Source organism: Fistularia commersonii, chromosome 10, assembly GCF_037954325.1.
Source record: "Fistularia commersonii isolate RoL2024-O1a breed Wild chromosome 10, RoL_Fcom_v1.0, whole genome shotgun sequence".
NCBI classification, from domain to species: domain Eukaryota; kingdom Metazoa; phylum Chordata; class Actinopteri; order Syngnathiformes; family Fistulariidae; genus Fistularia; species Fistularia commersonii.
Genome location: NC_141293.1, coordinates 12185780 through 12203499, shown reverse-complemented (window position 1 = coordinate 12203499; position 17720 = coordinate 12185780). Strand labels below are relative to the sequence as shown.

Sequence of the window (17720 nt, the reverse complement as noted above, 5' to 3'; positions counted from 1 at the left end):
AGGGAAACGTGCTGGTGCCTGTTTTGCCGGTTCTCGACCATCTCCAAGATTTGGGGTCTACGCCAAGACCTTCCGGCCAGGACCACGAGGTTTAAAAAGATAATAATCTGTTTTATTTGAGAGGTCTTACTTGACACTCTTGGACATCGCAGAGACATGTACATGTACACAAAATACTGGTTTAAAAGAAACAATAGAAATAAAAACAATAAAAGTGATAACCTGGTAAAAGTAAAAAGAAAATTGAGTCGGGGTGGAAATGAATTCCATAGACGGGGATTTCTATAATGTTGCGCAGTTTCAAGATTTTTTTAATCAAGATTTTTATTTTCATATACGTTGTGTGAATACGGAGATTCAGACGATGCAATGCAATTCTTACTTTGTGCTTTTTGCACCAGACGGATTACAATAACGTGACAACACACGACAGTATGGCAGACATTTTACAGAAATGTACTTAAAAAAAACTGTACAGGCATTAAGTACATTAAGGCAGTTATAATTAAAGTAAATGCCAACTAAGAAAGGAAATGCTAGCTCAAGTAAACCTGCTCTCGTGCAGTGTTAGCAGTCAGTGGGGGGTTGCAGTTTGTGGGGCTGTTCAGGAGTCTGACTAGATGTATATTCTGAATTCTAGATTCTGGTTGATTCTGGATTCACAAGAGGGAGAGAACTTTGCATGCATGATGTCATTTGTTATTTCAGCTGCAGTGGGAAAGACCTGGAGAGGTGGAGAGAAGTCCACATGCAAGAAGATCTGCTTTCGCGTCGATATATTAAGTAGTTATGTAGGCATGACAGTTTTCTTGAAAATATGTTATTTTGAGGTGGTTGTGCTCAAACGTCTATTCCTGATTTATGCGGTTATCAACCTTGTACATTTGTCCAGACAAAAAATAGGAGAAGTCTCGCACAGTAAGAAAAGTTCCACTAGAAACATGAAAACAAAGTGATTTAATACTTTTTGTGGTAAAATAAAGAAAAATATGAAAATAATTATTGAGGTAAGTATCCCAGAGTTCTGGATACATATAATTTTATTGGACAACATAACCATCCCAGTGTGAGGTACATTTCCACAAAATGATCTTACAACGAGGAAAGTTGTTGTCACGGGCAACAACTTTCCCGCATTACCGGGATAATAAGCCAGAAAAATGACATCATTCATCGATGCCAGAGGTCATATTCTGGCTCCATTAACTCTGTATCATTTGAGAAAAAGCCCACAGAACAAAATCCCTGTGTTCTTCTCTTATTTTCAGAATTAATGAGATAAAAAAAATCCAATTTCTGAAACGATGTTCCATGGGGGGGCGGGGTGGGGGGTAAACTCCCAGAACGTCGCAAGAAGTTTTAATGAGGAAAATTTGCTCTAACTCTCCAATAAACCGCAAGAATTATCTCACAAACTTGAGATAATTCACTTATTAAGATAACTATCCCCAGAATGCAGATAAAGTCAGTTCAAGATAAACATAGCTAGTGTTATAAATAAGCAAAACTCAGAGAAAATGAACTTTGAATTGTTTACATTATTTGGGATACTCAAAGCGAGGCTTCCTGCAGATGGTTTGATTCGTGTGTTGATGTGTAATGTGGTTTGCTCCCGGACAGATCCGAATTCTTACGCCTAGGAAACTGATCATCAACGAACCGCAGCATCTCGGGAGCAAAGCGAAACTGAGAAGGCCGCTTCCTGTCACATGGAATCGCCGCAGGTGTGACAGCAGCCGGCTACATGTGCGCTCTGACAGCGGTAAAAAAAAAACGTGACTGAGGACGGAGAACAAATTAAACCGCTGAATTCGACTCGGCTGCTTTGTCTGGAAAATCCTGACGTGATTTTTCCCCCCTCCCGACCAAACAGACTTCTTCCGTCACCATGACGACAAATCCATGAGTTTAATTTATCATTTGATCCCAAATCACGTATCGGATGACATCGTGTGGCCTCGGTTGCTGATGACAAGGCCTTTTAAAGGACGAGAGAACAAATTCATTAAAAGCTACATTTACAAGGTAAATTGAGAATGAGGATTTGCAAAAGGGATCCGAATCATTTTTTTCAGTTTTAAAAGGGAGCAGAATGAGCCAGTGTTGGTCAGATATGCACGAATCACGAAAACCTCCGAGGTAAATCTTTGTCCGCTTTTTTTTTGGCCCCACCTATGTGACTCGCAATTCTGAAATAACTGCTATATTAATAAAGACAAAACAAAAAAGGGTGAGGGTTACAGAGAAAGAGAGAGAGAGAGGAAGATGAGTAACCTCGCCACAGATGGTGTCTTGTTCCAGCAACTCAGTGAAATAAGGTTTAGAGTAATTGATGAATAATAAAAGGTCGAAGGTCAACAGGAGACGACAAGAAGTGACAAAATCTGTGACAACTGTCTCTCCTTGGCGGGGAGGTTACATACGAACACATGACCATTCACTCTCTCATTCCCACATCACACAGAGACATGCAACTAATCATTCATTCATTCACATATCAAAAGGAGACACACAATTATTCACTCTCATTTCCATATCAGAGATATACAACTTCATTCACACATTATATAGACATACAACATACAAGTGCAACCGTTCACTGTCATTTACATGTATGGAAAAATACAACCATTCAGTCATTCATTTTCACATCACATGCATCTATTCATCAATTCATTCACAGATCTTATGACGACACACAACCATTCACTCGGTCATTCATTCAGTCACACATTAAATAGACGGAAAATCATTCACTCTCATTCCCACGGCACACAGATATACAACTATTCACCCTCTCATTCACATGTCAAATAGAGACGTACAACCCCAACACCAACACAGTATCATTAACATTGTTATTATTATCATTGATGTTATTGTTATTCTTATCAAATTAGGCTGTGGAGGTTTTTTTTTCAAGGGTCAGAGGTGAAAGACTGGGAACTCCTACAGCGAGGGAGCCTCTTATCAGATCATTAGATAATATCATTGGTTTTGTTGTTCCTGAATCGATCCGACCTCCGTAATAAATACCAGAGTGGAATCCCATTCCAAGCACTATCTTTTGTTTGCTGTGAAATTTTATGAGTATTGCCAGTTCTGAAACGGCCGCAGTTGTGTTCGTGTCAGAGTTAGAGACATACAATAAATCCGATTGTCCTCGAAGATGTGAATGACGGATGTAAATGATTAACGTTTGTACCTGCCGGCCGGGACAACTTGTTCCCTTTTTTGTTTTATCGGGTTTGTTATTGAGTGAGCACGAAGCAGGGTGGAGTGGGGAACTTGAAAATCTGCTGTGCTATGAAAACTATGGGACAAATAGATTAGTGGCACGTTTTTTTAAAACTGTGTTTCCACAGAAGCGTCAGTTGGTGTCCAAGACTTCTGTGGGAAAGTTCTCCCCTGGCAGGAGCAGAGAACATCTAGTCCCTCAGCCATCAGGAGTATTTTTAGAGCCGCTCCACACAAGAAGTGACATCAAGATATTTATGACATTTTAAATGCTCGATACCACAAGCGTCTCTATTTGGTGAGTATTTATCCCGGGGAGCGAGATTTAACTCCTGCATCGTCACTTTGTGTCGGATAAATCGCCGTCTGAGATGAGGAAAAGACGAGATAAAGATGGTCCTTTGTTCATCCCAGGACAGGGAATCTGCACATCTGTGGCTACGGCATGAACGGGGGACTAAAACACAACAGTAGCATCGGAATAAAGCGTGAAACGCTGAATAACTCAAAAAGCAGTGGAAAAGAACAGTAAAATAAAAACATTGATGCAGAGGGTGAATATAAACACTGGTGTGGGAACATTAAAAAACCCCAACAACAGCAATAATAATTCATTCATTATGTGTTTCAGTACACATGAAAGAAAAGATATTACATGGCATATCTATCTATTTCTATATATATATACATTTACCTTATTAGGCAAGTAAAAGGGTTCCTATTCCTCATGCTAAACTTAAACTGTACCACAAATTCAAAACGAGATCTTCAGATTCTTTCCTTTCTGATCCTGATAAGTGAACCGTGCAATGTCTTCAATGACAATTTCAGTTTTTCTTCTTTCTTCAGTTTATTTCTGAAAAAAAATCTCTAAGATTATTCATCAAGAATTTCATCTAAGTTTAAAATAATTCAAAAATGAAATTTCAGCATTTTTTTTTTTAGATCACCTTAAGATCTATTGATCAATTATTTCAGAGCTAGTTCATTATAACTAACCCAAGCAATGCATGTGTAGTTAATTTGTTTTTACTTTCTGGTCAGTTGTATTGTCTCATTTTCACCCATTTAACCTTTCTACTGATCTGTCACTGTTGCTTTGTTTTTTTATTTATATTACTTTTACCATTTTATCACTTTTATTTTATTGTTTCTATAAAATCTGTATTATTGTGTTTGTACACTGTCCTTGAGTGTTGAGTCAGGCCCTTTATAAAAAATGTGATATCTTTATTCTTGTTTTGTTAATTTAACATGATTTCATCAAACCCTTTTTGTTTATTTTCAATTGGATTTCTGAGTGAATTCCCATGTCCGTCAGTTGATATTGGGATCAACAAGATCCCATATTACAGTTCTCTCTCTGAGTCATTATTGTTTTTAATCTATCATCTCTGGCTGCTCGAAACGAGCGTGACTTGTGTTCAGTGGTTATCTTAAGAGTCAGTGCGGTTACTACTTTATCCATCACCCGCATCAAATTCACAACTGCCGCATGTGACTGCCAAGCCGACATCAACCGTCATATTCATGCAAACGCGCGGCTCCTGTTCTATTTGCAGTGGGAGCGAACGGTTAAGGACAGGAAACCAAAGCTGCAGACGATCGGTGCGGGAAACGATAATGGACTTCATTCAGTTTGTGAGCCAAAAGCGTGATGACGAGGACAAAAGGCCCATGCAGTCAGGAGTCAGCTGATAGACAAGACACACTGCAAGCAGGGCCCTGAAACGCTGGATATGAGACAATCCAACAGTGTGACCTATAAACATGAGGAAACACGCAGGGTGAACTGGAATTTAATTAATTTTTGAAATAAAAGATGTGATCTAAAAAATACAAAAGGAAAAAGACCTTGAAATCAGTCTGAGAGTGCTTTGAGAGGGTAAATGTGGAAGTTAATGAAAATAGAAAAGGTGATATAAAAGAATTGATGAAAAAAATATTGTGATGCAGTAATGTGAAAACGAGAAGTATCCAGTCACTGAATCAGTCTATTTAAAGTACTGTGTTCCTCTCGGCGCCAACGGACAAACTGCCTCTTCCTTCAAACAGGAAGTGGTGTCAGTGATGCCCTTTTCACATTATTTCCTGTAATGCTTTCACTTCCCGCTGACTTTACTGTTGTCTAAATAGCACAGAAAAGCATGTTCATTGAGACCCAGAATGACACGCGCTGACGCACGCATGTACGCACGCACAAACACAAACACCCAAAGTCAACAGAGTGGCAAGTATAAGAAGAGAAGCAGCCCCGTCTTCCTTTCCATTGTGTTCTTTTATTACCATATTTGCGGAGATAACTTAATCAGGAAGCAAAAAATATACCAGACAATAAAGTACTAAAAATCTGAGATAGAAATAACCCCCTCGACACAAACCACCCGGAGCCCCCCAACCGTCCTCCTCCTCCTCCTCCTCCTCCTCCTGCCGCTGCTTCCGCTTCCACCACCACCGCCGTCATCCTTGGTGGGTTTATGTGGCGTATCTCTTCGTCCACTGTTTGGCTGTTCGGTCATGTTCTGCTCTGTTGGTCGTGTACTGGGTGGCGATGCTACCCACCAGGGGGTCAGCTGGACACACACACACACACACACACACACACACACACACACACACATCAGACTTTTCCAAAGATAATTTTCCATTGATGGTCAATCAATTTGTTCCAAAATGTTCTGCATGGTTTTAAATTTCTTCATGATGTGTTCATATTCCAAATAAAACACAAAGAATGATGTTATTGTAAATATGAGGCTATCTTTAAGTCATATTCACACTTTTAAGCAAATTTCCCAAAATCTCAAAGCTATTTCCAGATTGATTGTTCATTTTAAAATAAAACCCATTTTTCAGCAGACTTGTTTCCTGGTGTCCTTGGATGAATATTAAAGTGGTTTCAAAGTACCTTGACACTGATTTTTAGATTGTACGATTTGCCTGTGTGTGTGTGGGGACGTGCGGCTGGTAGTTCTCTCCTAAAACGCCCCAGCCGCTTTCACTTTTAAATTTTGTGAAGTGGAATCGGATGCTTTACAGACGCGTTTGCGTTTCCTGTCATAGGTTTCAGAGCTGACACAGTTTAATCGGCGTCTGTGTGAAATTAGTGTGCGGGGGAAGGAGGGGATCATAAACAACAGCACTCATCGAGGCGCTTCGTTCTGGCCTCCCCACGCAACCCGAGTAGCGGCTAAGAGCACGGTGGCCGCCTCCTCCTGCCGCGTGGGATTAACCCGAGTCGGGGATTATCTGCAGAAACCTGCCGGGCCTCACCTGGGTTACAGTCTGTGAGCAGGGAGCAGATGGACAGCAGCACCTTGGAGATGGTGAGGGCGGGGCTCCAGTTGTCCTTCAGGATGTCCAGGCAGATCACGCCCTGACTGTTGATGTTGCAGTGATAGATCCTCGTGCGGAAAGTTACCTGCACACACACACACACACACACACACACACACACACACACACACACACACACACACACACACACACACAGACAGACAGACAGACAGACAGACAGACAGACAGACAGACAGACAGACAGACAGACAGACACAGTAAGGTCTTCCTCTCTGGACTGTTTTATGTAAATTTTCAGATTCAAGCAGAACCACCAGCTGAGTGGACATGTTAAAAATGACACATTTGATTCAACGGCAGATAGGAGGGAGGGAGGGCTGCTGGTTTAATTCCATTTTTTTTTGTTAGCATGCTAGAATGAGCCTTTCATCTGAGAATTTCAAAGCACATCTGCCGCTTGGACTGGAAATGTCTGGTCGGGCTCGTTCAGGCCCGACGCTACTGTCAGGCTGATCCTCCGCAGGGGACGGAAGCCCCCTGGTGGCGCAAATGAGGAACTTCTAAAATGCCAGGGAACAGGAGATAAGTGAAAAAAGAGATGTCACTAATGTGACACACACACACACACACACACGCGCGCGCGCGCGCACACACACGTGCACACACGGATATACACACACACAGGCAGTAAAAATTTCGTCCCTCTCACGGCGGGCCGACCCATGAAATAGATGTCTGGGGAATCTGAAAAAGGAATTCTTATTGGTTTGAAAGTCAAGCACATTTCCTCGACAGATCACAGAGCAGCTCCTCGGATGATTTGTGGGTTCTGCTGAACTCCGGTCCGGTTTATCAGGAAATGAAATCTTTGAGTGAGTGAAGTCTAAATAATTAATTTAGATTTCCGATGAGAAACAGTGTAAGCGCTCTTTCTTATTAGAGCGCAATGTTCCATCTGAGAGGATTGAAACAGGGTAACATTTCCATTTTTAGATCATTTAAATACCAGGTTCTATACAATTATGTTGAATACAAGGGGACTGTAAAATACTTGGTTGTTTCTGTTGATGAGTTATGTTGCTGCATTCATTTACAAACATAGACCTGAAATTCTGAGTACATTGGCAGCGAGCAATTGTTTAAATCAGCAAAACATACGTAAATAAATAAACGAATCGGCCCCACAGGAAGAAGGCCCCTGGTTTGATTCTGACAGGCCTTCTGCGTGGAGTTTGCATGTTCTCCCTGTCTCTGTGCGAGTTTCCTCTGGGTTTCCAGCCCAAAAACACAGAGAAAGTTCACTTGAGATATGAAATTGCCCAGCCATGTGAATGAGAGGGTGAAGGGTTGAATGTCTCTATATGTGGCCCTCTGATGGACCGGCGGCCGGTCCAGGGTGAACCCCAACTATCACTCAATGACAGCTGGGATCATCTCCAGGCCCCAGCGGCCCCGAATGCAGTAATAATGATCTTTTTCTTTGAATAACTCAAAATTACTGGGAATTTCTGGCGTGCTCTGGTGTCCTCCTTTAAACAAACAGTGGCAAAAGGCCCCTGAATGCAGCGTGGTGACATTCTGTTGTGTATGGGGAAATATTTGCACTGATAAACAGATGGGGATTGTCGACGATACTAACAGAAACCTTTCTGAAAAATGTGATATTAACAGGGGAGTCATGAAGATGAACATAGACGAGCGGGGCACAGGCCTCAAGTGTTTAACGCTAAGGAGTTTATAAACACACTTTTCTGCTGCTGTGGATTCTAATGAGTCAATGAAAACACTAGTATATGAACCATTTGTGTACAAAGCTCTTCTTCTGTTTGCTTAATTCTCACTATTTACATGACATCTTACCCCAGTGCAAACACGCCTGCTGTAAACAAACACAGGAATCTGGGGGGGGGGACAAAGAAAAAAAAGGCAACCAGTGGCCATCAAGTCATTTGTCGTGCCTCTGAGAAATACGCCGCGTTAAATATTGGAAGGGGCTCCTCGGCAGATAGAGACAAGACGTACGGATCGTAAATAAACAAAGACAGTGCCTCAGCAGAGACTTCTGAGGGACGACTGACTTTTACGGATAGGAGTGGCTGTTCAGTCCTGTCATTGGGATGACAATAACTCCGAAAGAAGCCCAAAAGCAAACTAGTCCCCGAGCTGTGTGTCAGCAGACACCCCTCCCCAGTGAGCCGTAGTGTCTCTCACATCCATCTACAAACACACACACACACGGGTTTGAACGTAGGGCAGTGACTTTCTTTTAAAGTGTGCGTCTGCTGGAGAAAAAAAAAATCCTGTTCAGAGGACGGGTTTGCTAAAGCAGATACAAACCAGGAAATGGTCGCGCTTGCAAGCGCAGGTCAGATGAGTTTGACCCCAAATACAACGAGGAGCAGCATAAAACGGTCACTGACCCTCGGCAAAGGCTTGTATCGGGGGCGACACTTGTTTTAAAACGTGATGCTCTCACATTTTCAACTCACTTATTCATTTTCTCCTTTGCGTTCCTTCAGGGCAACCAATTTGCCGGATTCTCAGGAGATTCCTTTGGATTCATTATCAGAGACCAGGAAGATTTAGATCATTTGTGTCTCTTATTTTTGCATTTATATTTTAGACGTGACAATCACTTTCCCTCAATTATAAAAAAGAACAAGTTCTCTGAAGAAAAGAAGCCACGGCTTTCAAACATAGACTTACAAAGAATATCTGATACTTGAAAAAAGACTGATCAGAAATTGGAAATCTCCAATCTAGTTGGGTTTATGTTCTGTCTATCTGAAGTTCTGCGGATTCTGTCCTGGTCTTCAACACCTGCGGTTGCAATGTTCACGTTCAGCAGTTCACTGACAGAGGACTGTACCTTGGGGGGTTTAAAGGGGTAGTCGGGCGTGAAGGCGATGTCCAGGAAGAAGACCCCTCCCTCGTAGACGGAGCCCGGCGGTCCCAGGATGGTGGACCTCCACTCATAGATGTTGTCTCCCTTGGGGCCGGCGCTGCAGGTAAAAACACGTTCGTCACTCACGGTTCGAGCGCGGCGGTGTGGCGAGCATCCAACGGGTGCCTTCGTTGACTTCCAGCCGTGTGAGGAAATTCATCACTTTTAACACCCGTTTTCACTTGTTTTTTTTTATTTTTAGCTGCCACTTCTTCTGGGACTGTCCCAGAAAACACCATCTAAAAAATAATGCTGACACACACACAAGCGGTAAAATGCAGAAAGATATCGGAACAGTGACACATGAGAGAGGAAGGAGAAGGAAGCGACTGAAACAAAAACCACTTTTGTTATGCATTCTGAGCGTGAGAAGCAAGAAAACACAATAAAAGCGACTCTGACCAGTGGGGATCCACCTGACTTTCTCTTAGGAAGGACAGGAGCTCCACTCTGCAGCTGGACATCAGTGCCAGCCTTCAATATAAAGTGGGATGAATAAAACTTTTCTGAAAAGATGCAACTGAACTTTGCCATCTTTGATTCCAAAGGAATTCCTTCCTATGTTTCAGGCCCATTTTAGCCCATTTTTACAAGACATTACATTACGGTCATTTGGCTGACGCTTTTATCCAAAGTGACTTACAAGAAGTGCAATTCAGTCACAGAAGAGCCGAAATACCAGTCGTCGGAAGTGACCACTCAACCAAAAAGACATCTCAGACTTTTAATTTTTTCACTTGAAATTCTGTAACTGCAAGAAAAGTGGTCGTCGCTGGACTGGAAATCTGAACTGACCGCCCCGGGGGGAGGGGATAATGAGAAGACTCGACTTCCTGAGGAAGCTGAGATCCTTCAACATGCGCGACAAGATGTTGGAGATGTTCCACCAGTCAGAGCTGGCGACACCAATTGACTTAATAGGATTATCAAGAAGACTGACTCTGTCACAGGTCTCGGGTTGGAGACCTTCAACAGCGCGGTGGAGAGGAGGATGCGGAACATGTCGTTACCCAACGTGGACAATCATGACCACCCTTTCCACCAGAGGTGGAGGAGACGGCGAAGCACTTTCTCCAAGATGGTTAGGAAGAGACAGAGTCAGGAAGTCCTTGCTGCCAACAGACGTCTGTTTAAAATAATTGACTGTCCTAATGCCTGCGTCTATCTGTACATTACAGTTTTTATGTGGTCAGTATTCATCCATTACTCATTATATAAATCATCCTTTTTTGTATTTAGAGTTTAATTACAAGTTACTTTTTTTTTTTTAATGTATAGTTTCTTTAAATAACTCCAAGTTGTATTTCATATTATTTTCCTTGCGCTTTGCTCTGGTTTTCAGCCCCAATTATTTCCCACTTGCAGGATCAATAATGTCCATTCTATTCCATTTTTCTTTTTGTAAACTGGTTTCTGCTCTTGTTCTGAACTACCTAATAACTGTAATATACTTTTTTTTTTTTAACCACAAAACAACATTTTCCCCGCACTTTGCATTTCTTCCAATTGGTCCACCACAACCCGACGCTTAGGTCAATGGTTTCAAGGGTTCCTGCAGCGGTAGGGAACTCCACTCTCACATTATCCTTCTTATTAAAAAGAAATAATCTGCCTTCTTTAAAATTGGGAGCAGAAGGACATTCCCCCTGTGCATCTTCCAGACGACGCCTCGCTTCAAAGCGAATCCCCGGTGACGTGTTTATGCATCATCATCATCTGTTATCTTTATTGATTTCCCCCAGCCTTCATCCCTCTAACATGCACAACATGTGGTTTGAAGCCCTCGAGGGGCCATAAATACAAGATACAATTGTATTGATCTAGTGCCCTGAGGGGGAAGGGGGTTGGGGGGGGTCTAGCCGGATACCGAAGGGCTGCTTTGCATTTCTGATCGCGAAGGACTTGGCAGCGATACTGCAACGGCGGAGCGTCCCATTCTGGGCCGTGAGGGTCCACGTGATGGACTTCAACTCTTCCCCCAAGTTTTCATTTCATTAATGCCGACCAAAGTTCCATTCGACGCAACTCCGTGATGAAAGATGTGGTTCTTTAACGATCCGAATCATTACGGACTGAAGGGATCCATGAGGTCTGACCTGGTTTTGGAGTCACTGATTACAAACTAGCGTAAACCTGTGTTTTCTTTAGGCGTAACTTGTCCTGACTTGCCTCTAAAACACAGACAAGATGGACATGTCTAACTGTAAAGACAGAAAATGAAACAGCTGTTTGGATAATGACATACCATCTGTCTTCGCAGTCAGATCGAAAAGTATTTAATTTAAAGATCTTCCTACAACACTCAAGTGTCACTGTGGCTGGTCAACTCTTATCTTCAATATGAACAAGTAAAACTGGTAGAAGAAGAAACTGATACAAACTAAATGCTGAAATAAGAGTTTCGGAGGGAACATTTTTTATTTTCTTGCGAACAAGTGAAACACCCCATTACCGCAGATTAAATTTAAAACTTTAAAATCACCCTCCGAATCGTCTCCACGCCCGAAAAACCAGAACGCTCGTATGACATCCTTCTTTTGATTTACGACGTGTTAGTTCTTCAGCCACGAAATACAACGGACGCAAAACATGGGAAGCTCTGGCACGTCTCTGCTCTGCCTGACCTTCTGCAACGTTCGCCAATAAAACATTAAGGATTATATTGCTATTTCTCTTTTAAGCCATACAGCTTAACCCCTCGCATTGGTTTCAATCCCATATTTAGTTCCACTGAAAGCCCGATTATCATTTTCTTTCTGATTAATCAATGCATCGCTTCTCCAGCCGCCGCCCTGCGGGAGCCGTGACCGCCGCGGAGGGGTCGCCTGCTTCCCCCACCGCAGACGAACGACTTGATCTGAAGATCAGACCCCCCGGCTCAAAGAGGAGGGGGCCGGGAAGCCTGCGAGGTGGCAGGGAGGGAGAACAGATCTGCCACCTCACAGGCAGCAAGGAGAGAGTCATGTTTTAAAGATGAGGAGCGGTGGACGCCACAGTCCCTCCTTTCATTCGCTGCAGATACCCAGACATTTTGGGGACGGTCCGCAGCCCGAGGCCACTCGTTTTCATCCGTGGAGACAAGATGGGTGGAGTTTTCTTTTTCTCCTCTTCCCTTCTCAGGGAGGTCGGAGGTTAGCAGCCAGGAGGAGGGTGGGGGGGGGAGGACCAACCAGACCAACCCAGACCAACCAGTTCTGAGGACACTTCGACTGCAGCTTCACTCAAAATTCTTTTACCATACTTTCCTCAAACAAACACTAGCTGATCTTGATCTTTCGGCCTACATCTCTCACAAACTAATACCATATTTATCACCGTAGTATTTTACGCTTTCATCACATCAGCAGTTAAACTGTTTTGAAGGGTAATTTCAGCTCTTATCGTGAAATGAAACAGTAAATCGTCTTGGTTTTAACTAATCGCAGGTAGTTTTTATGAGCTCCTCCTTAGAGAGAAGACCTGACATTATCTAGACTGCAGCGGGTGGAGGATGCGTGTTGCATCGCACAAAACCAAAACGTAAGAAAACAAGGATGTGCGGTTTGGGGGAGACGCACAGACGATTATCTGAAGGAGTGTGTGTGTGTGGGGGGGGGGTTAAGCCCACTCAGAGCTAATGTCTGCATGGGGCTCGACAGCAGCAAGATTATGAGGAAACAAAGAAATATGCCAAACACGTCTGAAGTCATTTGGATCCAGATTCCACCACAGAAATATGTTTGGCTTAAATGCGGTGTTTGTTTTTCAGCTGTTCAGGTTCACCTCTGGGTTCCACTGTAGCTGATGCTTATCAAAGATATTTATGTGCATTGTTGATAACAAAGATGTGCTTTAAAACACGTCATTATTTGATCTTTGGACTAAAATTAGTGCTCAAACACTGGTCAGTTTAAAAATGACTGAGCAAGTTTTGATTGCTGGTAAGACACAACACAACACTGTTATGACAGTTATAGTGGCCTGTGATTACAGCCTGCCACGATGCACGAGCCTATAAACAGCTTGGATAGCGAACGTCTGATATGCAGTTACATGTCAGCCTGACACCGTGACGACACTGCATATCGGTATCGGGCTGGAGGGAAACCCACCTGCAGTTTGGCGGAGGGTCCAGTGTGATGTCAGCCAGCTCTTTCTGAATCCTGCACACACAACAAATCATCCTCAGTGGTGAGCCAACCGTCTGCAGAACATTCTACGCCAGGTCTTATTGGGATCAGTTAGCTGGTCGTGGAATAACTGACTGATTAATCAATGCGTTATTACATGAAGGCGATTGGGGTCGGGTTACGCCCCTCAACCTCACCTTTTGGCGCTGGTGGAAAGCAGCTTGGAGGTCTTGCTCATGCTGGCTTTGCTCTCCCGTTTCTTCTTGCAAGGTGTGTCCCTCTGTCTGGTCTGGCTTGAGGAAGGTGGTGATGAGGAAGAGCTGGTGCTGGCACGGGAATCCTCATCCGACATACCGGTTTGGATTGGAGAAGAGCCGGGACCTGCGGCCGCCAACAGCGCATTATTACCTTTTCTAAAGTGGCGCAATGTGTTGGCAAAGCATAATCATCAAACACAGACCTGTACTGGAGTCAACATTGGTAAGCATCCTAACTGGCAAGCTCCAGTACTTTCTGTCTGGACGACTGAGGCAGTTTAAACTCTAAATTGCTCCAACGAGTGAGGCAGTTTAGCTCCAGGTCTGCCCTCAGTCCAACACGAGGGAATGAAGAAGTGATTCTGCCCAGAGGAAGCTAAACCGGTCTTGCTGACCCCATTTAGACAACAGTGGTCTTTGGTGCATCAAATGAACATGCACACGTTCACACTCACACAGAGTGAGCAGAAAGGCACAGCTGAAGGCGTTGTCGAGCGTGGAGGTTCGGAGGCTGTTTTTGTAAAACGTCTCCACGGCATTAAGTGCACACACTTGGTTGTTCAAAGCAACGTTCACAGGGAAAACCGGACGATGGAAATATTCTTTAATAGCAAAAAAAAAAAAACTGCCTCCAGCTGGTAACTGAACTCAAGACTCTAGTTTTTACTGTCATTATGCAAGCGTAACAAGGAAGGAATCCTCAATAAAGTCAATAAAAAAATGAATTAAAAAAATCAGAAAAAAAAAATCAATAAAATTCTAACTCACGACTCACTATCCGCGCCGTAAAGATAATTTTATATCTAGCACCTCTACAAAAGGATACAGTCAGGAGAGTAAAGGTGCTCGCCGTTGATTGAACAGTGGGTTTTGCCAGTCAGGTCTTAACCAGTTCGATCGTATGCAAAGCAGCCGCCCCGGCGTTGGTGTCGAGAACTTGTTCTGCCAAAGGCATCGCGGCTTCAAGTGAAACTCGCATTGCATAAGTAACGAGCAATATGATAGACGATTATCATATTATTGTGTTTGTTTAGAACAAGGCTAACAAATCCACTGGTGAGTCTGGAACAGCTGTGAACAATTTACTGCCGGGCCCGAAATCAGCAACCAGAGATTTCAGCGGAAAAGGGGAGGAGGAGAAGGTGGGAGGGTGTGATAAAGCGGCAAGTGTATCCCAGATAAACCAAGCTGTTTAGATTATAGGACAGCAGCGAGGTGGAGAAACAAACTGCTGCAACTGCACGGCGCGTTTCAACACATCTGACCTTTAACAATCTAATAATCAGCTTCAAAACTTAAAGACTATCCCACAATATGAAACATCATGTTGGTTGTTTTTCTTTCCTGTGAATCACGAATGCTGCGCGGTGAGTTCTAGCTTTTTTTTTCCCAGGAAACTTTCAGCAATAATGTGGGTGGTTTTTACACGCCACTCCCGTGTTGCCTGCCCATGTTTAACTAATTTATTTTTTGGTTCTATTCATACATTTCAGAGAATTTCTGGTTCAGTTTTTCCCAGTAATTTTGAACAAATATTCTGATACCTTCTTGTTCATTACAATTAAATCCCCTTGATAGTAAACAAGAAACTCACCAAACAGTCTGCTGGTTTCGACTAGATTTCTAAGATATTACAGGATATTGGCTGAAATCATTCCTGCCACATCAACGATTGGAATATTTGTATTTCCCAGTTGATAGTGAATCGTGTGCTAGAATACATTTATCATTTTCCAATCTTTTGACCTTGCTTTTTAATCTTTATTGTTCTTTTTTGAGGTGGCGGTACCTCGGTTGGTAAAGCTAGTGTCCCTCCAATGGGAAGACTGGCGGTTTAGACTTCTGGCTGATCCTATCTGCGTGCCGATGTGTCCTTGGGCAAGATGCTGAACCCTGTCATTGCTTGTGATGACCTGGTTAGCGCCACTCGGTGAATGTGTGAAAACAAAACAGTACAACTTTAGCTCACGTGACCATGGCTGGGTGTTGTTTTGGGGGTGTCTTTTAGAAACACTCCTGGTGAGTGAGACTGTTTTAACACCTAGTGATGTGATGCTCCTGAGACAAGTCACATTTTCTGTGCTCTCTCTCTCTCTCTCTCTCTCTCTCACACACACACACACATACACACACACACACAGCGGGAATCCTGGTTCCCTTTACAGGAGAAAGGTGAAGTTTGGACTGCCCAAACCCAAACAAACAAACACACTTTCAGTGAATTAGAAGACATTACAGCAATTTGAAGACACTTGCATGGGCATATTATCTTACCCGAGGAGGGAGGAGTGGGAGGCTTTCAAGGAATTCAAACACGTAAATCGTGTCTGACCCCCCCATATTTACTCGAGTATGTTGGTTTTAAGCGAATGGGGAATTTTAACAAACCGTGAGATACAATGTGTGTGTTCATCGTCACCATTGACTATAGTGGAAGAGAACACTCGTGGCCGTCGGTTGGCTTGTTTGTGCATGAGTGTGTGTGTGTGTGTGTGTGTGTGTGTGTGTGTGTGTATGGGGGGGGGGGGTAACGCAGCTAGCAGTGTTTGTTTAGCAGTTTTTAACAGCCTTCCCGTTCCGTCTCGGTCAACGGAGCGTCAGCTAGCTGAGCAGCTAGCTAAATGTACGGTTCACATCCGCACGCACTACGATTAACCATTTAACCGCCACCGAGACGAGACATGGCTGCTTTAAAGACGAGAACACGATTTGAATTAAAAACAAAACAAAACAAAAGCAGCTCGGTTTCTAAGATAATCACGGCGGTGCCGTCAATGAAGCTAAAGCTAAGAAGGCTAGCGTTAGCCCCCCCCAACTCCCAATTGGTAACGAAACACTTCAGGCCCAACGAGTTCAGGGATCTGGCTACTTGCTGGAGCGGCGTGGGTGAACCCTGCTTCCTAGCATCCTTTTAACAAGTACACAGACAGCCCGGGGGGATTTAAGCGTCCGTGTTCGGCGGTGTCTGGGTTGACACGGCGGACGTCGCGGCTGCGTGGATCCGGCTCCCGCCGCCGCGACACGTCCCGACGCCGAAGGGGAGAGAAACGACATGTTTAAAGCGTCACGGCGGCAGCCAGCGAGGACTCCCGCGCCAGCACATAGCCGGAGCCCCTTTTCCGTGCGACCAACGAGAACGCCGCGGCCGTCTCGCTCCCCCGCTTATCTCTCGGCGCGCCTGTCGGTCAACTGACCTTCGACTTCCCGTGGAAAAACGGACCCCCAAGAAAACCCCCGGAGGAGCGACGTCTCGCTCCGGAGGACCCGAGTCCGACCGTCGGCGTGGAAATCGCGTCTTTTGCGGGCCAATAGAACTTACCCGGTCTATTGTGTCTGGACCTCCGCCACAGTCTAGGCTGGCTGGTGCCTGTCGCCCTCTGCGGAACGGAAGTAGCTCACGGCGGCTGCAGTGGGATGGATCGGAGCCGGTCCTCCTCTGGACGCACACACACAAACACTCACACACACTCTCTCTCACACACACACACTCACACACACTCACACACACTCATGTGATTTCATATACCAAACAAAACAAACATTTCGTAAAAAAAATAATAAAATAATTTCTTTACATCCCTCCCACCCACAAATGAGAAAAGTTACTCCCCCTAATTTGTGATTATTGATCCCAAGATTTCTGATCCAAAATCAATTAATAGGTCCACTGTTGACGCTTGAATTCCTTCTGAATCACCCCTCACAACAGTTTCCTAGAATTACATTTTTTATGATACAGATTTTTTTTTATTTTATTGATTCCCCCTCTTTTATTAGTCCATTTACGGTCCTATTCATTTTGGTCTGTGTAATTTGGATTGCTTTCATATTTTCTTTTTATTTGTATTCAAGCTTTTGTGCGATTCGCTATTATAC

The 17720-nt window shown here is 43.7% G+C and overlaps 1 protein-coding gene across 2 annotated transcripts; it reads right to left on the bottom strand.

Annotated features, from left to right (window-relative positions):
* Positions 1-3576: 3576 nt before the first annotated feature.
* LOC147230400 (ubiquitin-conjugating enzyme E2 E1) lies at positions 3577-17410 on the bottom strand. Of its 2 annotated transcripts, none has more exons than XM_086153783.1 (6): positions 17039-17185; positions 13785-13968; positions 13576-13620; positions 9404-9542; positions 6511-6658; positions 3577-5810 (listed from the first exon to the last, which is right to left on the bottom strand). In XM_086153783.1, the coding sequence occupies exons 2-6, from the start codon at positions 13937-13939 to the stop codon at positions 5713-5715; spliced, it is 585 nt and encodes a 194-aa protein (XP_086009909.1). In that variant the 5' UTR covers positions 13940-13968; positions 17039-17185; the 3' UTR covers positions 3577-5712. The 2 variants fall into 2 exon arrangements, with proteins under 2 accessions (XP_086009909.1, XP_086009908.1); XM_086153782.1 differs by having other exon boundaries at positions 3581-5810; positions 17164-17410.
* Between the last annotated feature and the right edge of the window lie 310 nt (positions 17411-17720).

Excerpts from the sequence above, each read along its gene's own strand:
- LOC147230400 (XM_086153782.1), bottom strand. The coding sequence starts at position 13,939 with ATGTCGGATGAGGATTCCCGTGCCAGCACCAGCTCTTCCTCATCACCA. Across the intron at positions 9,543-13,575 it reads ACACTGGACCCTCCGCCAAA|CTGCAGCGCCGGCCCCAAGG; the intron begins CTGCAGGTGGGT and ends ACGTGTTTTTAC. Across the intron at positions 5,811-6,510 it reads GCTCACAGACTGTAACCCAG|CTGACCCCCTGGTGGGTAGC; the intron begins GTGAGGCCCGGC and ends GTGTGTGTCCAG.